This window comes from Neodiprion lecontei, chromosome 2, assembly GCF_021901455.1.
Source record: "Neodiprion lecontei isolate iyNeoLeco1 chromosome 2, iyNeoLeco1.1, whole genome shotgun sequence".
Lineage (NCBI taxonomy): Eukaryota > Metazoa > Arthropoda > Insecta > Hymenoptera > Diprionidae > Neodiprion > Neodiprion lecontei.
The window spans coordinates 30554563-30582561 of NC_060261.1; the positions used below are offsets into that span (position 1 = coordinate 30554563).

At 39.4% G+C, this 27999-nt stretch overlaps 2 protein-coding genes across 14 annotated transcripts; one reads left to right on the forward strand and one right to left on the reverse strand.

Moving 5' to 3' along the window:
- The first annotated feature begins 4362 nt into the window (after window positions 1-4362).
- Window positions 4363-26159, forward strand: LOC107217790 (serine/threonine-protein kinase SMG1). 4 transcript variants are annotated; one of them, XM_046732211.1, is made up of 16 exons: window positions 4363-4474; window positions 5016-5306; window positions 5395-5618; window positions 5746-5998; window positions 6146-6275; window positions 6937-8284; window positions 8381-8537; window positions 8620-9148; window positions 9294-9481; window positions 9606-13451; window positions 13536-13809; window positions 20028-20290; window positions 20644-20920; window positions 21544-23425; window positions 23505-24452; window positions 24614-26159. In XM_046732211.1, the coding sequence occupies exons 2-16, from the start codon at window positions 5053-5055 to the stop codon at window positions 24796-24798; spliced, it is 10758 nt and encodes a 3585-aa protein (XP_046588167.1). In that variant the 5' UTR covers window positions 4363-4474; window positions 5016-5052; the 3' UTR covers window positions 24799-26159. The 4 variants fall into 4 exon arrangements, with proteins under 4 accessions (XP_046588167.1, XP_046588166.1, XP_015510939.2 ...); XM_046732210.1 differs by having other exon boundaries at window positions 4421-4474; window positions 5000-5306; XM_046732209.1 differs by lacking the exon at window positions 4363-4474 and adding an exon at window positions 4482-4857 and having other exon boundaries at window positions 5000-5306.
- LOC107217793 (D(2)-like dopamine receptor) lies at window positions 13849-27957 on the reverse strand. Of its 10 annotated transcripts, XM_046732221.1 has the most exons (6): window positions 19418-19670; window positions 18046-18230; window positions 17523-17720; window positions 17203-17299; window positions 16892-17051; window positions 13849-14449 (listed from the first exon to the last, which is right to left on the reverse strand). In XM_046732221.1, the coding sequence occupies exons 3-6, from the start codon at window positions 17623-17625 to the stop codon at window positions 14048-14050; spliced, it is 762 nt and encodes a 253-aa protein (XP_046588177.1). In that variant the 5' UTR covers window positions 17626-17720; window positions 18046-18230; window positions 19418-19670; the 3' UTR covers window positions 13849-14047. The 10 variants fall into 10 exon arrangements, with proteins under 10 accessions (XP_046588177.1, XP_046588172.1, XP_046588175.1 ...); XM_046732216.1 differs by lacking the exon at window positions 19418-19670 and adding an exon at window positions 27801-27957 and having other exon boundaries at window positions 17203-17720; XM_046732219.1 differs by lacking the exon at window positions 19418-19670 and adding an exon at window positions 19939-19975 and having other exon boundaries at window positions 17203-17720.
- Window positions 27958-27999: the final 42 nt, after the last annotated feature.

The window sequence follows — 27999 nt, forward strand, 5'->3', positions numbered from 1 at the left end:
ATTATTTTGCTTTCCTCCGGCATAGCTATTATAATCGGAGTTTGAATAATTTCCCGAGTTTGACTGATAGGCAGATCCTCCGCGAACTCCTCTTCCTCCTCTTCCTGATCCATTTCCACGTCCTCTTCCGTCCATATTTCCACGGCGCCCTCCACCACCACCACCACCACCACCACCACCACCACCACCACCACCACTACTACCGCCTCCGCCAAAGCGCTTCCCGCCTAAGTTATTACATTTTATTACTTGTTACGTGAGCAATGATCATTTTTCACTAGTGCAATCTCCATAGGATTCGTAATTTATGATGATTTGAACTATACATTAAAGGAAAATGATCTTTTGAAAGTTAAATAATAGGCTGCGTAAAATAAAACTGCCCACCTCGACCTCCAAAGCCACCGGACTTAGCCAGCTCTGCCATTTCACTAAGCCGAGGATTAACATTTTGCCCAGCTTCACGCAATACTTCGATCAAATCTCCGGCATGTTTCATGTTGTGGGTAGTAAAAAAAGCATAGGCCGTCCCTGTCTGACACCTTCTCCCTGTACGTCCAATACGATGAATATAGTCCTCTGACGAAGAAGGGTAATCAAAGTTGATGACGTATTTGACATCCTCCACGTCTGTAATATTGGTATGCTTATCACTTTCCATCAATATTTCCATTGGATAACATCAAAATGATTAATTGCGTGATTTTCAATTCTATGGCACTTTGGGTTGCCAAGGCCTGCAAGACATGGAGAACTTGGTAAATTTCACACAAATAAATCAAATTAGAAACATAAGACTGAAAAAAGCATGAAACATTGAGTTATATGTCACCTAGGGCCACGTTAAGAGATACAGTACAGACGTAAAAATGTAGATTCATCAGAAGGTCTAAACATGTGGTTATGTATCTGTGGTAGTTTATCCAAACGTGGTAATAGACGTGCAATCTAGTATGAAATGGAATAATATATACATTGATGGCACCCACCTTTCGCCTGCAAGTCCCGACTCGAACGGCGAGATGGACTTCATTTGCATACAGAATGGTGCGATGCCAATTGCAGTTGGTTTGTTATAGAAATTTAGTATCAGCCTAGCAGTTAGACAGACACAGCAATTGTGTCTGATGTGGGATAAAGGCAGCATTTTAGGGTTTAGACCTGACGAGTGCATTAGTTCTGTTAGCGGCACCAGATATAGATATGATGATCAGGGTTGTAAATTTTAACAATTTTCAAGTTGCAATAAATCTCAGGGCTGGACGAAATTTCGTTAATAATTGCTAAAATTAGACGTATTTGAAGCAAGCTAGGAAGATCGGTTCTCCAATTGAATTTACTAGTTTTCAGCTTCACGATAGAACATAAAGCTTGGAGCAGGCCCTTGATATTCTATCATTTAGAAAAGGTTTAGGGTACCAAATGAAATTAATGAATAAAACCAAAAAATAGCTGTGTCTGCCCAATACTGGCATTACACCGCGTTGACATAGTAAACTCTGTGCCTCTGGAAAAAAAAACCAGACTGACTTATTGTTGGTAGTAGCTTGTGTGTGTTCATAGAACCCTGCAAATTTTATTGGAGAGCTTGTCCCTAATGTTTTTGGAATTTTCAATTGTATTTAAAGCTTTCCAGTCCATCAATAAGCATATAAGGTCTGCGTAAAGGCAGGAAAGATTGAAGGGTGAAATCACAGAAAATGTTTCCTCTTCACGATGTATAATTACAGTATTTTATAATACCTAATGAAATTTATCAGTATTTTCAATCTCGCAGGGCTCTGCAACATAGCTTAGAACAACGAGTGAAATAGTTCCAGGCATCACACATTGCTACATACAATTGTCGGCCTGTCTCGCTAACTGTAACGCATCTCCGGCTAAATCCAATAAGTGTTGCCAATTCCCAGAAATATAATATAGGTCTGTGTTTTCATAGTCAAGTAGTAAGAACGGAGAACGGAGGAAAACAAGGATATAAAACTGTAGCTCATACATACCTAACCCACGGGCTGCTACGTCAGTGGCAACTAAAATCGGTGCCCTTCCACTACGAAATTCTTGCAAGACATGATCTCTCTCTTGTTGATTTTTATCTCCATGAATACTTAGAGCTTGCCAGCCATCTCGCCTGATATTTCGTGTGATATCGTCTACCTTTCTCTTCGTCTCCACAAATATTATAGTTTTATTTTCTTTTTCCGTGCCAATTTCTTGGAGAAGCCTGAACAACTTCATATCTTTTTCAAACTCCTGACAAACGTCCACTATTTGAATGATGTTGTGGTTTGCCGACAATGTCAAAGATCCGATATTGAGATGCGTATAATTGGACAAGAAATCTTCCGCTAGCGCCCGTACTTCTTTTGGCCATGTTGCTGACCACATCAAAACTTGACGATCAGGCCTAATTTGTTCAATGATTCTGCGAATCTGGGGCTCAAAACCCATATCGAGCATTCTATCGGCTTCATCCAAAACGAGATATGTGCATCTAGATAAATGCACAAATAAAGGTGTGTATTTTGGTGGTGTAGAATATTAGATTGAAAAATCACCATTTCCCACCTGCGAAGATTGGTTGTGCCTTTTTCTAGAAAGTCAATAAGTCTTCCTGGCGTTGCTATACAGATTTCTACGCCTCTTTCAAGGTCGTGAGCCTGTGGGCCCTTAGGTGCCCCACCAAAGACACATGTGTTCCTTACAGAGGCTGTTTCTCCAAAGCAATTTGCAACTTCTTGAATCTGTTGAGCCAGTTCTCTGGTGGGGGCCAGTATCAGAGCAATAGGACCATCACCACTGTTCAGCCGAGGTTGATTTATGATGTGCACTATAGCTGGCAGTATGTACTGAAAATTTAGACTCCTCAACATTCTGCGTGATTGGAAGTACAAACTGGATTTGTATTCATATGTAGCATGTATGCGTACATAAAATGTACTTATGTGCGTTTAGGTATAGTATCTATGTCCAAGCATACCAATGTACATATATGATTAAGTTGAATTTTGCTTTTTGGTAGATATATCGTTGGAATAGCTCACGCCGAGTGTTTTCCCAGATCCAGTTTGTGCTATAGCGACTAGATCTTTTCCACCAAGCGCAATAGGCCACCCCTGTGCTTGAATAGCGGTAGGCTGTGCGTAACCCTGCCTGCGGATCCCTTCCATAACATATGAAGGAAAGTTTCCTTCTTCGAAATATTGAATCGGATTTGGAACTTTATCTCCTTTGACAGTAATTTCTGCAGCTTCTCTAAATCGATCCACTTCTTCTCTCGATCTAAACAGTATTCTTTACTTGTATGCACTGAAAACTGTTTACCTCCCTGCTGCCATGAGTTTGCAAAATCCGTTCACATGTTCAAATCAAACTTTGAATATCCTTACTACCGTTAGAAATATCACTAATAGCAACTGTCTTACCTTGTTCTAACGGATGGATGTTCTACATAAAAGTCTTTCCGTAATGGCTCCAGAGATCTTACATCCCAGTTGAGTTTGTGCAAGGCACTGCCGGGCTGTTTTCCCTTTAGATTACCAGATCCACCACCTCCCCGACCTCCGAATCTCGACCCACTGTCACTTCCAGATCCTCGGCTTCCTCCTCGGTTACCACCACCACGACGTCCTCGACTCTGATCTCGATCTCTGTTGAACCTGTTAGTTAACAGTTCAATGTGCTTGCTTGAACTGGAATATTCCTAATTAGCTATAATTATCTTATCATGGGGATGGCTATTCAGAATACTGGAATAATCGTTATCACTTATTTTCTGTCCAGTGATTATTAATTAATAATAGGAACAATTTTAAGCTATTTGAACTCCTGAACAAATATAGCTAGCATATCAGTCTATGAGATGCAGGTAATATCAAAATACGGGAGAATATCATGTTTTGCCTGAATATGCCATACTCACATTGTGAAGAGAAGCAATCAGTCGAATTCTCTGACGGATAATAAAACTAATAGGAATTCAGAGCAGAGATGGAGGACAGAAACGAAATGCGGCGAAGAGACCCGCCTTACGGGGACTCGATCGATAATCTTCGTTAATTTAAAAAGGACCAATTTAACGAACTATATCGCAGATTTCCGATAAAGTTAATAGCTGTACACAATTAACGCAACCGTGATACACGGCTCCGGTGACTAAGTAACGTGATACAGGACTTTAAACGAACGTGCCAAAAGTTCACCGGATTGATGCTTGACAAGTGAAGTTGAAATTGGCTCTGTAAACTGTTGCTATAGAAACGGCGAAGGTGGGAGTAACGATTTTCATTCTTTTTCAAGCTGAGCAAAAGATGGCAGGACTGAACGGACCGGATATGCGTTTTACGTAAACAAAAGTAACTACGTGAAGCTACATGCTGAAAAAGTTGAAACAAGTTTAAAGAAAGACGCGAAGTCAGCGTTTAGTGTCGCGAGCGCGATAAAACCGTGGTCGCGACTCGAGAGTGACTTATACGTGAGTATAGCCGTTATGGCGTAGTACACCAATAGCTCTTGACCAATAATTTGTACACTCTTCGGTGTTAAATTGGCGTCAGTTATCATATTGTGTGCTTGTGCTTACGCCGTTTACGACTGATCGATTGCACAACATCTGTAATAATAAATTTTATTAAAAAGAGAAAGACTATAAAAAATATATAGAATCAAGGTGCCAGAACATACAAGTTTCAGCATCGCAAACAACGCTCGGTTCACGAGATACGTCTCGATATATCGGTCTTTTGGTTGGTGCTCGACCTGCAAGGCCCACGAACAACAGGGGCCGTTGCTACTTGCACCAACAACTTCATCGTTTCTTTGAACGCACGCGTCCAATGTCTATCACTGGAGTGCGCTGCAAGTGATTTGGAGATAATTAGACAAGCTGTGACTGGCAATCTGCTCCAGTCGCCGCTCTCGATCACGTCCAACCCAACCCTGGAAATCTAATGTTCTCTAATCCTATTCAAATATACTAAGGGCTGTAAATATTACCCAGAGGTTGCGTCGTTCAGGTCTATGGGTCATGCCGACCAACGGTAGAGTGATGTGATGAATAGCTGTGGTAACGCGAACGCTAGCACCAAGCTACGTGGAGCCAAAGTCACAACTGAGCTACGGGAAGAGCACGTAGGAAACTCTGACAGTAATAACGAAGAAAAAGGGGACGGAGACGGTGACAACAATACTCTTCCTGGTTATAGTGCTGGTGACTCGATTAATCAACGCCAAGCTCTTTTCATCTGCCAGAGAAACTCAACTTTGGGATATTCTTCTGATCGAGCCATCACCAGGTTTAAATCAAGGTACGTATATCAGAGAAGAATGTGATAGCTTTTTAATAAACTGCTTTGTCTTAGGTATCAAGTAACATATGCGACATGTGTATTTTAGAACCAGCAGTGGAGCACGAAATGAGTATCGAATGGCTCGTGGCGGAAGTACAGGAGAGCGAGGTAGAGGCGGATCGAGGGGTAGAGCATTTAAGAAAACCCCTTCCGATCGAGAATCAAACTCTGTGGCTGGGTACCATCCTGTGTCTAGATCCAAGTTTCAAGAACCGCTGAAAAACCAAGATAACTCACCCAATAAATATTACGATGATAAACGAGGAAATGGTAAGTTATATTTAGATCAGTCAATTGAATAAGCGATGTCCACCCTATTTTGTCATAATATTTACTTAGTTTTAGTTTGGGTCAATAGCTACAACATGACTAAAAGCTATGGTGATTATGTTTTTAGAAGATTCGAGAATATCTAAATTGCTTAGGCGTTTATGTCGTGAGGATGACTACGACAATTTCATGGGACTTTGTAAGCAACTGCGAGAGGTGATGGTGGCCCCAGAGAACCAGAGATACGTACGCCGAAGCATGGATTTGATCTGCGAAAGCCTTCTAGATACTCTACACTCGGGTCCAGGCTTAGAGGCAAAACAACAGGCAGCAAGATGCCTGGGTCGGGTTGGATACGTTGTTGATCAAGACTTTAAACGGTGGGCCTTCAGTTTCTCAGTTACTACTGGCAATTAATTCAATGTATCTGCAACAATTACTGCTCAAAAATGATCGACAAAGCCCAAAGGTTTTTTCGAAAAGGGGGGACTGGTTGAAACTCTGATGTGAGCAAAAATTATTTTTAGATACATGGAATGGGTGTTCAATAAGTATTCCCTAGAGAGAAATGACGATGTCAAGTGTCTTCTCATCAAGTCTTTCGTTGAAACGTTCAAACTGGATGCCCAAGCACCTAAGCTGAAGGAATTTTCCGTAGTAAGTACAAGCGTAATGTTACATGATGTATGATCTTCATAAAAATTGTGAAACCGCACAATCAATTATGAATTTAATAAGATAAAAATTTCAAAGGCGATTCAAAAGTATCAATAGTGGTTTTATAAGTTTATTAGAGTCGCGAAAGACTGCGAAAACTGGGAATAGTCGGGAAATTTCGTCAATTACGTAAAGTATGAGAATTGCGTCATTCCTCTGAAAAAAAAAATATGCTCTTTACTTGTTTTTATTCTCTTAATCATTTAGCTTTGTAATACGTGTTGTAAATTCAGGTAAACTTGTTGTTAATAATATTCAATTTGCATATTTAATATAAAAGCCACTCAATGTTTCGTAAATGCTTGTAGCAAAAGGTTAGAGAATACTCAAATTTTTGGCAGACATAGTCAGGAAATTTTGTTCCAACAAAACTCTTGCCACCTTTATTACTAATGGAAAGTTAGACATGTCTTCAGTTGCTTTGCAATGGAAATTAATATTTATACTCTCAATTTTAAAGCTTCCTAATTTCGTCACTGTCAAATATTGAGTACTTAGAACCACTTTGATTTCTGTATGAAAAATCTGATATTATAATAAATGTTCTACGTAAGTACATGAATTTTATTCCTGCAGTACTTACTTGATTGTATCATTTTAGCCCATGATGTCAGAGCTCCAGTCAACCCTGGAGAATGTTGATAGACCCGATCTGTTGACTGCTACTGTGGACGCGATCCTTCTACTCACTGAATCCTATCCAGAAACGTTTTCCAACCACTTTCGTGACACTGTTGACATCCTTGTTGGTTGGCACATTGACTCAACACAGCAAAAACAAGTAGTTGCATACGCCAGTCGAAGCTTACAAAAACTGCGCAATTTTTGGATCGGTGATCTCGAGTTCAGTTTGACACTGTTGGGTCAATTTTTAGAAGATATGGAAAGCTATGACGAAGAACTAACCTTACCAGGATCGGGTACAAGTTCCCCTGGAGGTGATGTATCGCCTAGTCCTCGGGAATGTATTCTCAGAATAACTTCATTGATATCTGTCTTTAATACAGTAACTAAAAGCATATCCGATCACCTGAACCCGAATTTCACGCCGAGTGTTCAGTGGTCTTTTTTAACGGATTCTCTATCAAAAATGCTAAGAACTGTTGTTAAGGCTGTGGAGCTCGATGACGGGAATGAAGCATGGGTTAATAACTTGGGACTCACCCGAGAAAATACTGAAAGCTTAACACGGTCAATGAGAAGCATGAACCTATCACAAAAAAACATTGAAATACTTCTGAGGAACCTTGGTAGAGATGATATTAATGAAGAAAGTCTTGTTAAAATGATCAAGTCGCTAAATGTTGGTAAAAGAAACGATAGAAAAAATTCTAAGATAAGTTCGGAGAAGGAAATATTATCAATGGAGAAGGAACAGTCGTTGATAAACCTTTTAAAGTCTACGGATTTAAAGGGAAAAAAGACCCAAGATTTATCAGTGGAAAAAGAGGAGTTAATTGTTATTGCCAATGAATGTGCGTTTCTCCTCCTTGGATATCTTCAAAGTCGTGTAACAAAGAATCACGATCTTTTATACAAATTCATAGATTTGCAATTGGAAAAGGTCAACACATTCTGGGATGACACCATCGTCTCGACACTTAACATAATTGGCAAAGTGATCAAAGAAGTTTCTGCGAACCTGCCGTTAGAATTGGTCCACAAACTTCTTGGTCAGACCTCTGTTCTTTTACAGCTGAGGTTTAGAAACTCTATACCAATCCAAAATGCAAGTCTCGGCGTTTATCGCAGCCTTTTAAGTCTCAAAAATATTCCTCTGCTTCAAGAAGCATACAGATACATATTAGCCGATCTTGAAACAGCTTACAAATTGATTGTGGGTAATGCTAATGATTTGGTAATGGAAAATCCTTTATTTGACGTAAAATATAAGAGAAAAGACACTGAGCTTGTTGTTATATTCCTACTTCGTGCTCTGTCTGATATTGGTGAGTCAAATAACAGTAACAGTCTATTGATAGTCAACTGGGCTTCACACGTCTGAATCACATTGGCGCAACAACCCATTAATGAAAATTTTCCAGCAAATGCGAGTAATTCTATAATCGGTATGTGGGCCTTGAAACCGAGCATTTTGGAACTCTTGGCCATCCGTCTACGGCCATATGATGATGCGTTGGCTATGGGAAGTCCACTACTCCAATACACAGTGCTTTATTTACTCTACGCGCACTGCTCAAGGTAAGTTGAGAGAATACAAGCAAGTTGCTATCTATTGTCAATGTCCATTTACTTTTTGACATCCTTAGTATATTATTTTCAGATACAACCACTTTGTTTCAAGTTCTGTATTGATATCTGGTACGAACACAAACCGACCAAAAGACATATTTCCTGGAACATTAGATGTGCCTACTACATCGCCAACAAGTGGCCATCTTTCTATTATTCTTCATCTAATTGCAAAGACTTTCAAGAGCACAACTTCAGATAAAGTGTTGCTCCTACTGGCTAATTGGACGCAGGAGATTTTTATACAGGCTGAAAATTATATTGGAATTTTAAACAAGACTGAGGAGTGTTACAATATTTTAACAAGCCTTATATGTTGTGGGTACACAACGAATCATGATATTAGTCTGGCCGTAGGCAAAAATTTTGAAGTCCTGACAAGTGTGAAAAATATATTTTGGCCAGAACAAATTTACCTTGATATCATAGACTTGGCTATTTTACATCTTACATCGCACAATCCCAATGTTCATCGAAAATATGCTCAACTATTGATGAACCTTCCACTTGATATAGTTATTCCAAAATTAAATCGAGCCTGCTTGGTGTCAGAGACAAAGGTGCGTTAAATACAAAATGTACATACCTTTATATTTTTTTCAGACCGGAAAATATTTAGCACACCATGTTACCATCAAATGTACATAATACCTATAGAAGTTTTTTTTTTCACATGGAAATGCTGAATTTTCTATAAAATTCCAGAAATCTCAGACCATCAATAGGTACACTGTGGAATCCTTGGTATTATCACAGCGGTTACACATGCGAGGTAACAGTAACGGCGAGATGCAGGCACAACATTTCCGTACTTTCATGGCTTATCTACTACAAGAATATCACCTTGATGCCACAGCACTTTCTGAAGTATTCACATTGTGTTGGCCATCTGTGTAAGGTTCTGCATTTTAAGACTAAGCAATAGCACAGCCTAATGTTTGAATATTTTTCCATGAGATGACGTTCATCAGTATTCGAAATAGTGCATTTTCTATTTTTTTTTTCTTACATTCACAGGCACGAGAACGAAGCAATTGAAAAAATTTACGAAATGGCATTAGCCAATCGAAGTTTCTTACTATTTTGGGGTGGTTTCGAAGCTGCCCAGCATTGTGTTGGCAACAAGCTTCGCACTCCGCTTGGAAAACCTCAGGAAACATTTACCACCATTGAGGGGGCCTTGAAAACACTAGCCCGTGAAATATCTTGCCATACAGAAGTAACAAGAAAAGATGAGCGTGGGCTTGAATACTCCCTGCACGAACATAATCGTGTGAGGTTACTGATAGAGTTTCTTGAACACTTGGAACGAGTAATCCATAACGCAAGTGAGGGTTGTGCACTGGCATTGCTACCACTTTCTAAACCAGTACGAACTTTCTTCCACACAAACAAATCAACATGTCGAGAGTGGTTAAATCGCATACGGTTGGCCTTATGTGTTGTGTCTCTTCATGCTGGCATGGCTGCGAACGTGCTAAGGAATGGACAAAGGCTAATGGAGGATCTTTCAAACTCTGAAAATACTCAGGGCACTGAGTTTGAGAGAGCAGTTCTGTGCACAACCAAGGCTATGGTGAAGCTTGGTGAAGCTGAGGCGCTTCAGGGATTGTACGTCTACACTAAGGATAAGGAAAAGAAGTTCACTTGGTTGAAGGCTGCAACCGATCAAGCTGCGAGTCGATATGAGGCTGCAATTGATGGCTATAAAAATATATTGGTGGAGCAGAGTTGCTGGTGGTCCAGCCAATCTGACAATGAAACCACCAATACTGCACCAAAGATTGACAGAGATGTCCAAGTGGCTGCATTTTGCTTTGAACAGCTAACAAAGTGCTATCGAGCTGTGAGTGATTGGAGTGAATTGGAGGCTTGGAAGGTTCAGGAGAGCGAAGTTCTCAAGAATCCAGGTAATGCTGTTCTCGATAAACAGATATTTGAGAATGTCGTACCACAACAAGCAAGGAGCCTGCACAAATTCGAAGAAAACGAAAATATCTTGATTGAAGAGCTCTCAGATTGGACGCTTCTGGACAAAGAGGCTAAAACAAATTGGAGCTGTACCAAGACAATCATCGAATGTACCAATACGCTAACCAACATTGCAATAAGGATTCAGAATGATGTATTTGAGGATCATCATAATGAAGATATAGAGAATTGTCGCAAAGTTGCAGAAAAAACTGTGAGTGAAAGTCTCCGAAGTCTGCCTGCCGAATATCTGAGTGATGCCTTAATGGTCCAGTATTCTGCAGCTGGTCTTACTGCTCTTATTTCAGGGAAGAATGTCAACGCCTTTGAATTATACCGGGCAGATAAAATAAATTACCTTGATTCAAATATCCTCACACAAGTTTTATGGTGGTCAGACTACTTTGCGAGAGCAGGCCGCACTTGTTGCACGGAATTGGCTAGTCTACGTTTGAACGTGGTTAGGAATGCAAGAAAAGAGTGTAATTTTAATCTGGCTAAACGTGAAATCGTGAAATATTTCAAGGGGGATTACGAATTTCTTGATGTGAATGGAAAGATAAATGTTACTTTTGATGATCTAACTACGAATATATTAAATGGTCCAATACACGTGAAGTGGTCAAAAAACAATGTCAGGGCGTTCAAAGAGGTAGCTAAAATATTATTTTCAATGGAAAGTGGCGAGAATGCCATAAGAATATGCAGTGGGACTGCCCTCGGAATATCACAAGCAATAGTCAACGGGGAGCAGTGTGTTGGACTCCGGGAAATGGGGACGAAACTCTTGTTGACTCTGGGTAAGTGGATCCAGCAGGATGATACAAAGATTAACAGTAATACACAGCTTGAGGAATTGTTGAGATTCGAGGCAGTTCATAATGACGGTTTGATGGATAATTTGTTTGGTGAAACTAAAGATCTAATACCCATCTCTGACATGATCGTCGGCAAGCTAGCACAGCTTGGCGTCAACCAGTGCCCAGATCTACCTAAGGCTTGGTGCAAATTTGCCGCATGGTGTTACAAATGGGGGCGCAAAATTGTAGACAACTCCAATTCTGGCCAGTTGGTGGATACAGATCGAGCCAACATACGCTCCCTCCTACCCCTTGGAACAACAGATGTTGACGTGAATATGATATTTTCAATACTTAGTCAAAACAAAACGATCCCAGAGGATGAGGGTGACATCGATACAAGCGATGTGAACACGTCAGAGATGATTGAGAATCAATTGCGGAACGTTGCGGTACTTAGCAATGTCAGCCTTGAACATCTTGGAAAGTTGGTCGAGATATGGCGGCAAGCGCAGAGAAGAGTCTACTCTTACTATGAACTTTCGGCTAACGCGTATTTCAAATACTTAGAATTGGCAAGCTGCGAGCCTAATGGATGTGCCCTCATCACTGCCACACTAAGAATTCTTCGTCTTGTAGTCAAACATGCTCTTGAACTTCAAGGTGTCCTGGAGTCAGGATTATCCAGCACACCTACCTGCCCATGGAAAGAAATCATTCCCCAATTGTTCTCTCGGCTCAGTCATCCAGAAGCATACGTACGAACTCGAGTTGCTGAGTTACTGTGCCGAGTTGCTGAACATTCCCCACATCTTATAACATTTCCTGCAGTGGTAGGTGCAGTATCAGGGGACAGGTATGAAACAACGATAGCGCCAACGGATCCGCTCACAACGGAAATGGAATCAGCAACAACTGCGATGAACGCAGCAACTTCGTCACTAACAGAATTAGACTTCATTGAAGATGAGCGCTACGGCAGTAATGATGAAGGTCAAAACATCTTGAACTCGTGCTTTATGCCGATGGTTGATTGTCTGTCGAAAAAGATTCCAGACACTATTAATCAGGTGCAAGTATTGGTTAAGGAACTGAGAAGGATAACGCTCCTTTGGGATGAGTTGTGGCTTGCAACACTGGTTCAGCACCATGCAGAGATAACAAGAAGGTTTGCCCAACTGGAAATTGAGATCCGTAAAGTAAGGGAAAACGCGTCGTTACCAACCGACGAGAAAGAACAGCTAATCGCTGAAAAACACCGTATCATTCTCAAACCAATTATATTCGTATTGGAAAATTTGTTGGCGATTACATCTGTACCACCGGAAACTCCACACGAAAGATATTTTCAGAATAAGTTTGGTGAGCACATCGACGAAGTCATGAAGAAGCTTATGAATCCAAAGAATCCTGGTAAACCACAAGATGCAGGTCTATCATTAAAACAATTGCAAGCTAAGTTTACGCAAAAGGCCCACAAACGAGGTGCTTATTCTTTGAAGATGACAGATATAAGCCCAGTTTTGGCAAATCTCAAGGATACGGGTATCCCAATGCCTGGTGTATTATCAGTTGATAACAAAGTAGTAACTATCAAGTCAGTAGATATTAATGTGCAAATACTACCAACGAAAACGAAGCCAAAAAAGCTTATATTTCATGGGTCAGATGGCCATGTATACACATACCTTTTTAAGGGCCTAGAAGATCTACATCTTGACGAGCGCATCATGCAATTTTTGGGTATTGCAAACACAATGATGTCAAAGAATAACGACACCAGACGAATATACCGGGCTCGCCACTATTCTGTTATACCCTTAGGACCTAGGTCAGGACTCATACAGTGGGTCGATGGTGTGACACCGCTTTTTGCCCTTTACAAACGATGGCAACAACGAGATAGCGTGATCTCTGGTAAAGGAGCTGCTGGTGCTGTGATGAGACCCTCCGAGTTGTTTTATAATAAGTTAGCTCCGCTTCTAAAAGAAAGAGGTGTTGCTCTGGACAACAGGAAAGAGTGGCCACTGCCAGTATTAAAACAAGTCCTAGCAGAGCTGATGGCAGAAACTCCGAAAGATTTGTTGGCTAAGTAAGCAGTTATTGATATGGTGTTATAACAATACAAGAATCGTCTACACCGTAATTTTTTTTGAAATAATTATTTTCACCCCAGGGAAATATGGTGCAACAGCATAAATCCTGGCAGCTGGTGGCAGGCGACAAAAAATTACTCATACTCGGTTGCCGTGATGTCAATAATCGGCTATATAATTGGGCTGGGTGATAGGCACTTGGACAATGTGTTGGTAGACCTGAATACCGGTGAGGTTGTTCACATTGATTACAACGTTTGCTTCGAGAAAGGAAAAACTCTTCGAGTGCCAGAAAAGGTTCCGTTCAGGATGACTCCTAACATCAAAACTGCGCTTGGAGTTACAGGGGTTGAGGTGAGTGACTGAGAGATGTATTACTCTTAAGTAGATACATATTTGTTAGGTGTTATATTTTAATACTGATAATCATCAGTGTACCTTGTCATTTTGGCCTTCATGTCCCACTTCAGGGCGTAGATAGGATTACCATGAGCTATCAAACTTTGTGTTTAATTATGGTGATTGGTGATAAATTTCAGTAAATATCCAGCCGAATAGATTTTCTTAAAAAAGTTATTCGGTAACAGGTAATTTATACAGTTGTCATTGTTGCCGTTTCTTCCATTTCGAAAGAGTAATTGCCACATATTGTTTTAATTCCGTGGTTTTCCACAGCCTGAATTGCAGGATCGACACCGCCTAATTCCTTCTTCCTAAGTTCCTTCTGTTTACTCAAGTAGTTCTTCAAGCTTGAATTAAACTCGTTGCAGTTTGGTGATTCAAAATGTAACAACTTGTTGAATGCCTTTCGAAAATTTGCATTTTTCCATGCATAAATAATCGGATTCATCCCACTGTTCGCCATTGCTAGAGAAAACGTTGCTTTGTACAATGTTGGCGATGCTTTGTTCTGCCACTCATAAGCCCGCGTACAGGCCACTATCAGGTATGGTAGCCAACATACTGAAAAACATCCCAGGACGAGCAAAACTACCTAAAATTATTATTATCATAAAGATTCGTGAATACAAGTATTTACAAATACTGTAAATTATTTACCTTAGTAATATGCATTAGGAAATACATATGGGCCATTCTACGTGAAATCGGACAATATTTCAAGGAAGAATTTTTAATTTGCTTATTTTTTTTATTACAATATGCCTATTGCAAGTAGTATTTCTGATTTTTTCAAAATTTTTGTCCCAATTTGTACTTCAGTTATAATTTTTTTTAAATTTTCTGGTTCACCTTTTTTCATGAATTTGATGCCAAGTACCATTATGGGCCTATCTTATATAGTGATGCCGTATTTATAAAATTAGACTTTACCAATTCAAAATTTAATTTAATTTATATATTGATTTAATTAAATGTAGATATAACTAATTTATATCATTGTAATGGGAGATTGGCTCATATTGATAATTCCACACAATGATCCTTCATAATATCCCTATAATTCATAATGATACTTGGCTTAAAATTTATGAAGTACCTATCACTTTTCAGGCTGTTTGTGGCAATGAAATAAAACATGACCATGATTTCAAAAAAAAGTTTTCTTTGATTCAAAAATCAAATAAGTTAATGATTTTAAAGAGATATAATACTTTTAAATTTTATTTTTTTATTGAATTTGTAATTCAAGACGAGAAAAACGTGATTTGAAGTTTATCAATATCTTTTTTATTTCTTGAGTTCCATCCATCTGAAAAGTTAAACCAAGAAATTTTTTACAATTCCATAACTGATGAACAAATTGAGATATAAATGTCGAAAGAATCAGAAATGCTCAGCTTAAAAAGCAGATTGAAATAAAAAGAATTAAGCAAATCAAAAATTCAATTTCAAAATGTCCGATTCCACGTGTACCGAGAGAAAAAATATGGTACATGCATGGTTGTGTAGGACATCAACCCTTGATTGCTGGTTTTGACTTACCCAAGATATGGTTGTTTTTATCAATTTTATGGTCACGATGACATTTCTGACGGTATGTTTTCACCCTGAGTGACGGGTTGAGGACAATTTTCAGCATATATGGTGAAATATGGTTTAAATTAATATGGATATGGTGAAAAGTGTCCTCAACCCGTTACTTGTATTTTTTTCTCAGTGTGGAAAGCCCCATAGGTATGTAGGTACACATTGTGAAGCGTGAGATGACGATATTGATAAGTCCTGATTGAAGGGACGTAACTCGCATCACGTTTCAAAGGATATATGTTAGACAGCCGGATATAAATGACATAATTCGTTCGAATTAAGCACTAATGCCGAGCTACGAGCTATCAAATGTACACAGTTAAGAATTACTACAGGTGTAACTAAAACGTGTTTTGCAAATGTGTTATGGTACAGGGTGGTTGTTTTTAATCACCCCAGGCAAATATGTCAGAAACCGAAAGAGATGAAAAAGGAAATCTTGTACAAAACTTGTATGGTTTCTAGGGGGGAAGTTGATGCTGATATTGTCGACTTGTGGAATGTGTCATTTTAAAGATTTTGCAGTAACTTCTGATTTTGGATGGGGAACACGTACTTTGCATATAAGCAGCTGATAGTGAGAACAAATGCGAATTCAGAGACGTGGAAAAAGATTCTTGTTTCTTTGAAAATTTAAGATGATCATTTTTTTCAAGTTTTTTTTCCATCTCAGCTTCTGCAAATATCTATTGTCCCTCACCCTCATTGAAAAATTTTGATCACGATTATAAATTATGATCACAATCCTTTAACCACGGATGCAAAACAATGAATCAGTGTGAAACTTGAGATAAAAGAAAACGGTATTTCAAAAAAGTAGAAAAAATAATAATTTCCCTTCTTTGAATTCGTCTTTCATCTCTCTAGTAGCTGCTAATTCCAAAATACGTGTCCCCTATCTAAAATCAGACATTACTAGCAAAATCTCAAAAATGCTGCACTCATAAGAAGAGGACCGTTTCTACAGAAAAATTATTTAAACAAGTTCAGAATCATTCGTTTGAAAACTGCATTCACGTGATTTGTGGTTACCTTAAATGTTAGAATAAGTAACGCTATTTCCGTAACCACAACACGCAATCCTTTCATAAGACCGTGGAAGGTTAATGTATCACCCCGAAAGCTAGAATAAGTTAGGCGTCACTTTTTGTCGAAATAATCTCCGTAGGAACAAATTCTGTAGAACCGATATCTGCAGAAACAACGCCCGCTCTTTCTGGCAAAATTAAATCCGACCACACTATATTGACTTGAAACCTCTCATGTCCGATATTTCATTCGCAAACATTAGAATTCACGGATTCATTTCTGGTACCACAGGTCGAGGAATCTTTCATTTCATAATCAAGTCTTGTTAGATGGAACATGCCGATAGTATATGATTCATACAGAGAGGGTGTGATTCACAGCGGATGAACATAAACAAGTTTTGTTGTTGTTGTTTTACCTGGACGCTCTTCCAATCGCTCGCTGAGTCGTTGTACAAAGTGTTGCCTCTTAATCTTCGAGCATGAGTGCTAGCCTCCCTCCAAATCCGCCAGTATATTATGAACATTGCAATCCACGTAAGGAAGAGCATTGGTGTCAGTACAGCAACCGTGTAATATCTATAAAAACAATAAGCAAAAATCCACTAAACCGTTACAGTTCCAAATCTGACGCTTACTTATAAGTTTCGCAAATTTACTCGACCACGAAACGATGGGCGTATGATTCGCGTGGAATCTTTCCACAATACAGTGAAATTAATTATGGTACCTGGGTAGGATAGTGTCCATCTCGCAAATTGCACCGGCGTTGTCAAAGCAATTCCAGTATGTTGGTATGGTTGAAATACCAATCGCTGTTATCCAACCTATAGTTATGATTGTGTAAACCACCCGCCTCGTCATGTATCTCGTGTACTTCATGGGGTGGACGATTGATATGTATCTGTCTACCGCAATAGCGATCAAGTTGTATATGCTCGCGGAACATGCGAGGGTTATGAAAACAAATCTTGCGATGCAGGCGACTTTCACATGGCTCAAATGGTCTAGAACGTAAAATGCGAGGTGGTAAGGCAGCGATAGACCTACCAGAAAATCGGAAATTGCCAAGCTCAGAACAAAATAGTTCGATGTTATGTTCCTCAGACGTCGGCTCAGCCTGATCGCTAGTATCGTTAGGACGTTCCCACATATTATCATCACGAAGAGCAAACCATCTATTATTGACCAGACCATGTGGCTACTGAATGACATGCATGTAGCCGTCCTTTGCCGTCTCTGTTACACCTGCGAAAAAATTCTTGTACATTTCGTTCATTTCAATATTTGAAATATTAATATCATTGCATCAATACTATTTGTGTTACGGCTGATGTTGTGATTACTTGTTACGGTGTTTGTTGTTTTTATCACATTATTCACGGAAAGTGAATTTTGATTCGTATACATAATTGGATATTACGTTGTTCATTGAAATCGAGCCAACGATACACGACGATTCCATTTTTAAGCACAATAATGATATATATTATAAATATACATACGAATGAACAAAGGATTTTCATCAAACTGTTAGCACATTGATTATTTGGTAATTATTCGACTTATTTACATTTGCCGTCAAACGATATAAATTCACTGGGCGCACGTGCAGGTCCTTAAGATCACACACAACTCCTTCTTCGTGCACGCTAACCACCGAAGATAATCCCGAAGTGTAAATTTTCTTTCGACTATTAGCTGGATGCTAATCCCAAGGTAAATGCCTCCAAGCAACACAGTTTCTGGATAGAACGCCTGTAAAACGGAATAAAACATACACAAAACACAGAATGACATACTGTTACGAAGAAATCATATATCATTGTAACCATATTCATTCATCGCCACCTGAAGTTATTGCTTATACTTGCTACAAGAATCACAAAAATTTGCAGAAATTGTATTTTATGTTACCACTTGTTCGTAATGGGCCACATTTTCAAAAGGTATTTGTGAGTATGGTTTCGGAAACTTCAAAACTCGACAAATCAGTATCTTCAAACTTTGCCAGCGCGGCAATGACAACCTTTGGCATAAGGGAATTGGCGTCGTGGTTTGAATTCCCGATCAGATGCTCATAATTTTATGTACATTCCATTTTTAATGACCATTCATTTATTTATTCAATCATTGATTTCCCGTTTGCCGAAAATTTGAAGTTAATAACAATGTCAAACATTAATGAGGCCCATCGGGCGATGAACCAGCCGTAGGTTTTCGACCGAATTTTCGTAATATTTATTCGAGATTCAGTTTGTTTTCAAGGAAAGTCTTTGTGGATTACGAAATGCAAGTTTTGTAGTAAACGTTTTTGAAATATAATAATCAGATTTTCACGAACATCTGGTTTGGTTTAAACCAAACGTCGCGTTCATCGAAATGACACTGGTGTATGTAAATTGCATAACAGTTTCAGCTGTTCTTCGTCAAGTCGAAAACCGTTACGGATACTAGAAATATTTGAACGCGTGACGAAGAAAAGAGGTATATTCTGAAATGTTGCAATCAATATTTGGTGAACGATGGGTTAACGGTTATCAGTTGATGTGTTTGCGTAAAAATGTTTTGGCACGAACCAACAACGACCCGATAAGAACCACCTCCCCTTTCAAGCGCTATAATGAATATCTACTACAAATGCTGGCACTTGCATCGTTAACGACAATGCAATTATTATGTGTCATAACATTATACGCGTATACATTTTTGCGTATTGCAAAATGCGAGGTTCAATATCGTTATCCTCACGTTTTTTGTCACCACCTCTACCTTCCTCGAAACAACCGATGATCAAATAAATGCATTATACGTCAGTGCAACCCTTAGCTCTAAAATTATTTTACTTCGTTTCAGAAATATAACTAATTCTTGTAATGAATGAAATTATTCCGATAATTTTCATGCTTTATATACAATCGGAATTACACATTATACACACGTACAAGATATTACATGTGTTAGATATTTACGCCGGGAGTGTATAGTTGAGATGTGAAACCATTTATGTACTTGTGTGCGAACCACGGTGCGAATTGAGAAGGTTAAAACTGTGTAATTGTTGTAGTTTTTATCAACTCAATTGGTCTTGCCGTCTCTTTTCACTTCCGTTTGTCTCTGTATTCAAAATACTGTCCTAAAAAAGCACCTTCTCCCTGAGAGCGACTGCAACAAACTAGTCGGGGTTATAGTCCGTTACCTGGAGCATCACCCTGCGATATAATACAGCGAGCGATTTAACGTTTCATCCCTACCACCACCTGTCCGATTCTCACCTAAATACCAGATTACAAATCCGATCAATCTGTGTAGTGTACTACACAACTATGCGACGGTTTGTGGATAGTAAACGGGCTCGTGATCACGAAAAGTGTTTAAAAAAAACTATTGCAGAAAGTGGTACTTGTCAGTGCATTTTCCGACGTTCGGCTTCTCGAAGTCTGAAATAGCGTTATTATTTTCTCACTTTGTTTTTCTGATTCTGATCAAATTATTCTAATTGAGCGAATGGATGGTCCCGAAAGCGTAATAATGTTCCGCTACGCTCTTGTCCAGGGTATATTCAGGCTCGCGTGCGAACACACGCTTCGTGTAATGCGACGTGGGCGTGAGACCCTGCTTACGCTCCTTGAAGCGTTCGTTTACGATCCTCTGGTGGATTGGAGAGCCGGTGCAGAGACAAGCATAGCAAGTTACGGTGCATGTCAAGCACGAGCTAGGTGCACTGGCATAGGGAGAAAGCAGTTGGAAAAAGAGATGACTACGGCGATGTTTACTGTAAGAGCGGCCGAGATGCGCGCAGAATGGACTGCTAACAGGTCAGTCCACAAAACAGATCCTAATCTTGTTATTTAACTACTTCATAGTTAACCCCCTGGTGGGAATAACATTATTCTAATAATGCCGCGTAAGTTTTTTCGGTTGTAATTGGAGTACATCCATTACGACAACAGTTTGCACGATCATACGCGATGACGCGAGTAAATAGTCAGCATTTTGCTAGATCTTAAGATTCATGTTGCAATAAAGTTTGCGCCCGAATTTGCTCAACGTTAGTCATAAAATTACGAGCTTGACTATAAATACAATAATAAAAAATAATTACTTATATGAATATCACTCAAGTGGTCGTAATGCCTAATTTTGGAATTTGATACTGTTATGGATTTAGGGATGAGCTTGTGGCGGTGTTTCCACTGCTGCGACGACATCTTACTCACTGGATCGAGACAACCGCGGCATCGCGAGAATGCCAAGACCTACTACAGGACAGGCACCAAGAATTAGCATTGGTGAAGGAGGCTCAGGCCATGGGACGCACCCATGCTCTCTATTCGGTTGTCAAGAGATACGCCGCATTCAAGCGGGCAAGGGATGCCCGCGACCGGGCGAAGTCTGGTTTGGTCGAGAAAATCGAGGAGTGTGGAAAGCACATTAACATGCACAATGTGCGTTTAATAAATTTTTCATTACTCTGATTTTTCAAGTTGTTTTGTATCATATTGCGTTCAAAGACATCCTGTACGTATTTTATATTCTAAAAATTTAACGGGAAACTTAGGTGAAATTGTGAAAATCATTACTAGAAATCGTAAAAAAAAAATCCTTTCAGCAATTTTTAGATCATGGTAGTGTGTAGGCTTTGAAACAAAGTTTCAACCTCTTGCGATGAAAGTGCACGAGCGAGGAATTTTTTTCAGCTGTGGTCAGAATCTTCTTAAAAAGTTTCCTTGAGCATAAATGTCCATCGTAGGAGGTTGAAACTTTTTTTCAATGCATATAATATTAACATAAAAATTCCTCAACGGATTTTTTATACGACTTTTTTTAATCTTGTAAGGATTAAAAAACCGATTTTCGTTTCAAATTTCAAACAAGTTTCCCCTTAATTAAGTATGAATGAAATTCAGTCAGTAGAGAAAGTAATAATATTTAGTTCTAAATAATGACGAGAATATATAATTTTCTTAGTTTCGAAAAGCGATTACATTTTGTTGAGAGGATACCTGGATTTTACTGAATGCAGGAGTCCAACACCTTGTATAACATGTGTTTGTATACTTGTTATTAGATTGCTTTGAGTGCAGTTCGGGGTCCTCAACTTGGACAGTGGCTAGCGGAGGTTGGAGTCCCAACAACCCCTGAGGACCATCTCGTCTTCGATCTTGTGAAGGAATTTCTACAGAACGCTGGCCAAAGTCAAATGATTATTCACTGCGAACAATCCGAAAATGAACTGGCTCAGTTAGCTACCCAACAATCGCTACTGATACGGAACTGTCTTGACCTTCTCAGCCAATATTCAGCTATATGCAGCCTCTACCCCATAAGTATAATGTCGCGTCACAGGTCTGTCGCCTATCATGCGTGGTCTAACACATTGTTATCTACCCGTTCAGTCGAGGTCTGCCACGAGGTAATGTCACAGTTTGAAGCCAGCTTTGCCCCAATAACAGCAAACAATCCCCAAGTACAGCACATTGTGACGTTTTCATATCAGTTACAATCAGTTCTCAGTAATGCAAACGAGAGGTTCAAAAAAGCATGTGAACGAATGGTGGTTGAAGAATTACCTGGTGTATTGGGTATTGTAGAGAAAGCCTATACTGATTCAAAACTACAGGTTGGTGCGTTTCTGAGACGTGAAAAGGGGGCAGATAAGGCTCTGGAGTGCGTAAATATAACAGCTCTGTGCGCATTAAACAAAAGATATCTTATGATGGAGGGCGCGGCTAAATGCGCTGGCGACTGCCTGGTGGATCTTACATCCAGAGAGGGTGATTGGTTTCTGGATGAGATGTGTTTGATGTCCTCGCTTGTTGCCGAACTCGTAACACTCATCCCTGATTCCCACAAATCCAATAACGATCCAAAAATTCCGCTAATACTCAAATGTCTGCAGAGTGCTGATTCCATATACCGAGGTTTACAGGAGTTGAACTATAATTTTCATACCATCATTTTACCTGAGGCAATGAAGACAGTTGTTACAGAGGAACCAACTGTTATGGTAATGGTCAGTGAAATAGAGGATGTTGTATCTACCAGTCTTCCGACTGCAGAAATACTTGTCCAGCTCGAGATGCATCTCAGGTTTACTGTTATGGAAATGGAGAGTCCACATGCTGGTATCCGTGACTTGGTTGCCAGTATACGGCAAAGATTTGATACCCTACTTTCACGACCAGCAGAGCTCCGCGACCCAAATCAAGAAGAGAGCTTGACTCCTGGTCAGATGCTACTGATGGGCTTCAATGGTTTGTTTGAGAAATTGCAGATGGAGGGAAATGCTTTGGTCGCTACCCTTAGTACACTGAATATTCCCACTAGCTGGAAAAAGATCGATCAAATAAGAGAAGCAAAGGAAATGGCCTCACCAATATTCAATGATGCGGCACGCCAAGTTATCGAAGATATCTTTTTGATAAAACGACTTCAGACCATACGCGAGTTTTTCGCGATGTGCCGTGACACTGGAGCCGCTTTCAAGGGTGGTCCCGCTAATGTATTTGATGACGAAAGATTGAACAAACCTGTTAGAACATTTACAGCCGATTACGTTTCGAGGCAGTTACTCGGTGTTACGACGCAAACCTTGGCTATTGCTTTGTGTTATTTGCTACAGCGCATGGGACTCAACGTAACGACTGAAATAGAACAGAGAGATATTGGCGCTGAGAGCAAGGTATCACTTGAAGAACTCTGTCGTAAAATTGTTGACTTATCGTTGAAGAGAGGTCTTTTTACGGGCTCAGTCTTAGCGCAGGCCAGTGCTTCTAGTAGCTCCCTTGAGAGTTCTTGGAGGAAAAAGCAGAGTGTGAGATTAGCAAGACAGGCAGTGGATGTCGCACGAGCATCAGTTCAAAGAATCCAATTGCATTTGACTGCCCATCATTGGCTCCATGAGGATAGTATAATACTCGGTTCAACAATAAATCCTATAGGACCTCTGAGTGAGTTTTGACTTTTTGTTACAATCATAATCATTAACTTACATAACCAGAACTCATCGAACTTATTTTGTCCTTTCAGATCGTCCAACGTTCATGCTAGATATGCGAAAAACCGCTGCAGCATTGTCGAATCTACAATCCCGGGTATGTGAGGCAAGGGAACAACAACAGAATTTGGTATCAAGTGCAGGACAGCGCCTTAAATGGGCAGCAGGTGCAAATCCGGCACTGGGTGAAGTAATGGCTGCATTTGACAATGCAGTGGCAACGTCATGGGATAAACTTACCCGCCAGCATAACTTAGCTGCAGTGGTTGTGAACACCTCTAACTCTATACTTCACTATGAAGCTCTCAGAACAAGAACGTCGGAGAGTGTTTCGAATGATTCGAATTTTATGACATTGATCAAGAATTGGGAAAAGAGTTGCGTGTTAACAGCTAATTTAACGACAGGTGTCACACCAATGGAAGAGAGTTTAATAGAATTATTGCACTTGGATGGGAACGTCGATGCTAGCTGGCTGAGGCAGGCAGAGAAGCTAATTTCAGAAGTGATTGTGGAAACTCAGAAAAAATTGCAGGAAAAACAAGAATTACTCTATGCAGCACATGATTCACTCAGGGAACAGGTATTACGTCTACAAAGTGTAATTGGTCAACACCACAGGCTAATGATGGATGTGAGAGGCTTGTTGAAGACAATGGCAAAACAAGAGAATATTCCCGGACTGCGCGACTATCTTATGAGTTATCGTTCATTTACTGAAAGAATTTCATCAGCAGTTAAAGATCTTGAATCTGATGGACTCGACCCACTGAATGCTTTTGCCATACGAGAAGAATTAGAGCAATTGGAGGTGCAAACACCGTCTCTTTATGACGAACTTCTCAACTTTGCGAACTCAACCAAACTGACTGACAAGGAAGTACCGTTCAACAAGAAGGCAAAACTGGTGAGACAGGACAGTGTATGCTTCAGTCCCAGAAAAGGAGTTCCGTTGGCTAGAGATCCTACAACTGGCAAAGGTTTGTTCTAATTGTCATGGCTCCATTGTCACGTAGTACATATAACATTTCTACATTTCAAAATTCACATATTATATTCGTATATGTAGTTTGTCAAATTTCTTGCTGTTTCATTTGATGTGTCTGTTCGAAATTGTAATGAAGTCTTCACACTTTCGCAGCTGTGCAAGAGAGAAACGCATATGCCCTGAACGTGTGGCGCAGAGTTCGCATGAAACTTGAGGGGCGTGACGCAAACCCGTCACGACGGTACACACCGGCCGAGCAGGTGGAGTATGTGATTCGGGAGGCCCAAAGCTCGGAGAACCTGGCTCTACTGTACGAGGGCTGGACACCGTGGGTCTGAGGCGTATAGGAGCCGGCGCGTATGCGCCGCTGGTTCTACTCTCGACTCGCGCGGTACATCAAGATGTACCCCCCCACCCAAAATCAAACGGTCACCTCCTGATCTGGTGGCCATGGCTAACTGGCAACTTCTCTTACAACCATGGGAGTACCATCGTCCATCGTGAAATACGGTACCAGATTGAACCGTGCTTCCGAAATCGAAATATCTCGCAAGCTAATTAAACACATCCTTGAGTACGGATTCTATAGTTATCTCAAAATAACATGCACATTACCGCAATTCACAAGATACCAATTGTCTTGATTTAGCCATTCTCCGTTTATAATGTATTTTGTTTCTTTCCTAAATCGAAGGCAGAATGCTAGTTGAGAAAGCATCAGGATCATTCATATGTAGGTTGCAGTATATCATTCCGAAACGGTTCAGATTTAAAAGCAGCGTGCTTATTATTGGCATAAATTTTACTGATATGAACAATATAATATGACACAGGCCTTTATTTTATTTTATGCTGTAATGTGATACCTGTATATGAAGTAAAAGTAATACTATTTTGACCATCTATATTGTCAATTTCGATTCGTCAGCCTTGCTAACAGTTAGGCTCGAATTTAAAAATATATAACTTTATAAACATTTTGATGTATAGCAGTCACAGCCGATTAAGTTGCCACATGGCTGTAATCAATTACGCGCCATTCTATTGTGTGCATGTCAACGAAGAATCCTAATTTTTGAGATAGCAGTAGAATCCATAAGGTGTTTACATTAGTAAAGTAGTTATGGGGCGTATGGATAGGAACCACTCGAGCAGAATGCTGAAATGATTCCACGACAGCCAGCATTGAATATTATGGGTCTATCTTATATTCGTCGCGGACATCGCGTATTTTATTACCAAAGTACAAATTCAGTGTATTTTGTACTTTGTTTCTGATATGCGGGTACCTTGGTTGCTGGGTTTGCGCGGTAGAGAACTGTACTATATTTCACATTTTCGTGAGACCGAGTGAAGGATCGTGTAGTTCATACATGAAACAATATCACATATAGCAAACATTAATGTGGTCTACTCTCCGTTGAATATGAAAATAATGAAATGATTTCAAAACTGACACAGTTATCATAGCAAAATTGCATTCTTAGCGATTGAATCGGCAACCAAGGTTCACATATCCACTTTGGGAGATCAGAGTCCGTCTCGCATATGTAAAGGCGTCTGACATCTGTGTACCTGCAGGTACTCCAAGAAATAATACAATAACTTGGAAAAATTTTGTGTCTAATTTCTATTCGTCAAGTCTTTACACCTGTACTGGAATTATATTAAAATTATAATCTATTTCTCAACATTTAAATTCAGTCCATTGCGTTAACATTATTTTCTAAGTAGAATTAGTTACCCTCCCTGTTGACTCGTTTTTCGTCTACAACTCCTGGCGGCACGTGTCTGTGGCCTCTAAATCTTGTGACTCGGACTATGTCCATAGATATGTAAGACTGTAGCAAACTAATCTTAATTTTATTTTCTTATTAGCTGCTCAAGCGGAATAATGGCATTACTTTTGCACCATTTTAAACCTTTTCAACTGTGTACATGACTATGAAATCTTCAGTTGATCGTTTCCAGCATTTAGTAGTTAGTTACACTCAATATACTTCCTACTACGTATGACTCGATGTATGAACAATGACACAGTTTCAAAATTTCGAACCATATCTCCGAGATTCACTTGATTCATTTGTTGGCAAAGTGTTTCACACAGTAACTGCTATGAACTGATAATAGCTACGTGCATCCTGTCACTTCTTTCCTGCTCCTTACTTTCGATTATTATAATTTTTTTTCTCATATAATTTTTTTATAACACCTGTTATTTCAGACATCAATCCTGATTTTTTTCATTCACATGCATCAACTTAGAAACGAATGAATAATACTTGTCTGATTCTGATACAATAATTGTCAATAAATATAAATATATGTGAACGACATGTTTTTTTGTAAATACCTACACACAGTCATTCCCGTCCTTATTTTTGAAAGTATTTCCAATTACAATAATTGAAAATATCACAGACAATCTCTTACATGACAACACAGCTCTGCTAAATGATTCCGTCTCTGCATAAAAAATGTAGGGGTGCTAAACCTTACATTGTTTGAGACGAGTCCCTACCCCTGCTTTCGTCGAAAAAAGGTTAACAGACAGCGCGTATCTCTCATTTTTTTAATCCTCATAATTGTCACTAATTATGAGGTTAATGACTTCCAAATTATCATTTGAACATTACAGATAGAATATATTTTTTTTTTTTTAGGCGCATAGGTCTTTAAGTTATGTTAGGAAACTTGTTTGTCTTTGATCGTAATTTTATGTAAGTTTTGTTTTCACAATATTTCGACTATGCACGCTATAAGTAAATAAAGTGATGCTTACTTGTACGTTTGTAAATTTTACTCGATGGTAATTTGTATCCATGGAGTCCTTAGGAATCTATTTGTCGGAATTGCAACGATCATGTTGGAAAAGGTCGATGAGCTTTCGTAGCGAGAATCGCATGAAATCGTTTCAACAGCTTCTATATGAGGATGATATTTAAATAAAAGCCGTGATCGTCTTTTAACTTGCCGTTTTGTAACATTCCGAAAATGAAAATTTCAGTTTTCTCAAGGTTGCTACGACTTGAGATCTCCAGAATCTCATCCAGTAATTATCAGATTAACGGCGGGATAAGCGTAAGTGCAACCAATTGATTTCATATCCGATAAAATCGATGCGCTTCTTCTTAACTTGGAACTTATTAGATTTTGGATCTGTTCGGGCCAGTAGCTTTAAATTTAAAATAACATTCAAATGATTTTATTTTGTTTAAGTGAAGATTCAATATTTTTCGGGATGCTTGTAACAAAAAATTATTTCGTCGCCTTCAAAAAAGACAATACAATCACTAAAAAATACTTTTGTACACCTCAGATATGTTTTATAAATACTTACGACAAGATTCTTCACTATCACTGTACACTCCGCGATTTTTATCCCCGTGAATTGACCGCCGGCTTGCGAATACTGCGCTTTCTCTCACAATCAGAACCACACAGTATCAAGACAAATTTTTCAAGACAAGACAATTTAAATTTGAAAACATTGTTGGTGAGAAAATCGATTGGGAAGCTGAAGGTTTAATTAACACATC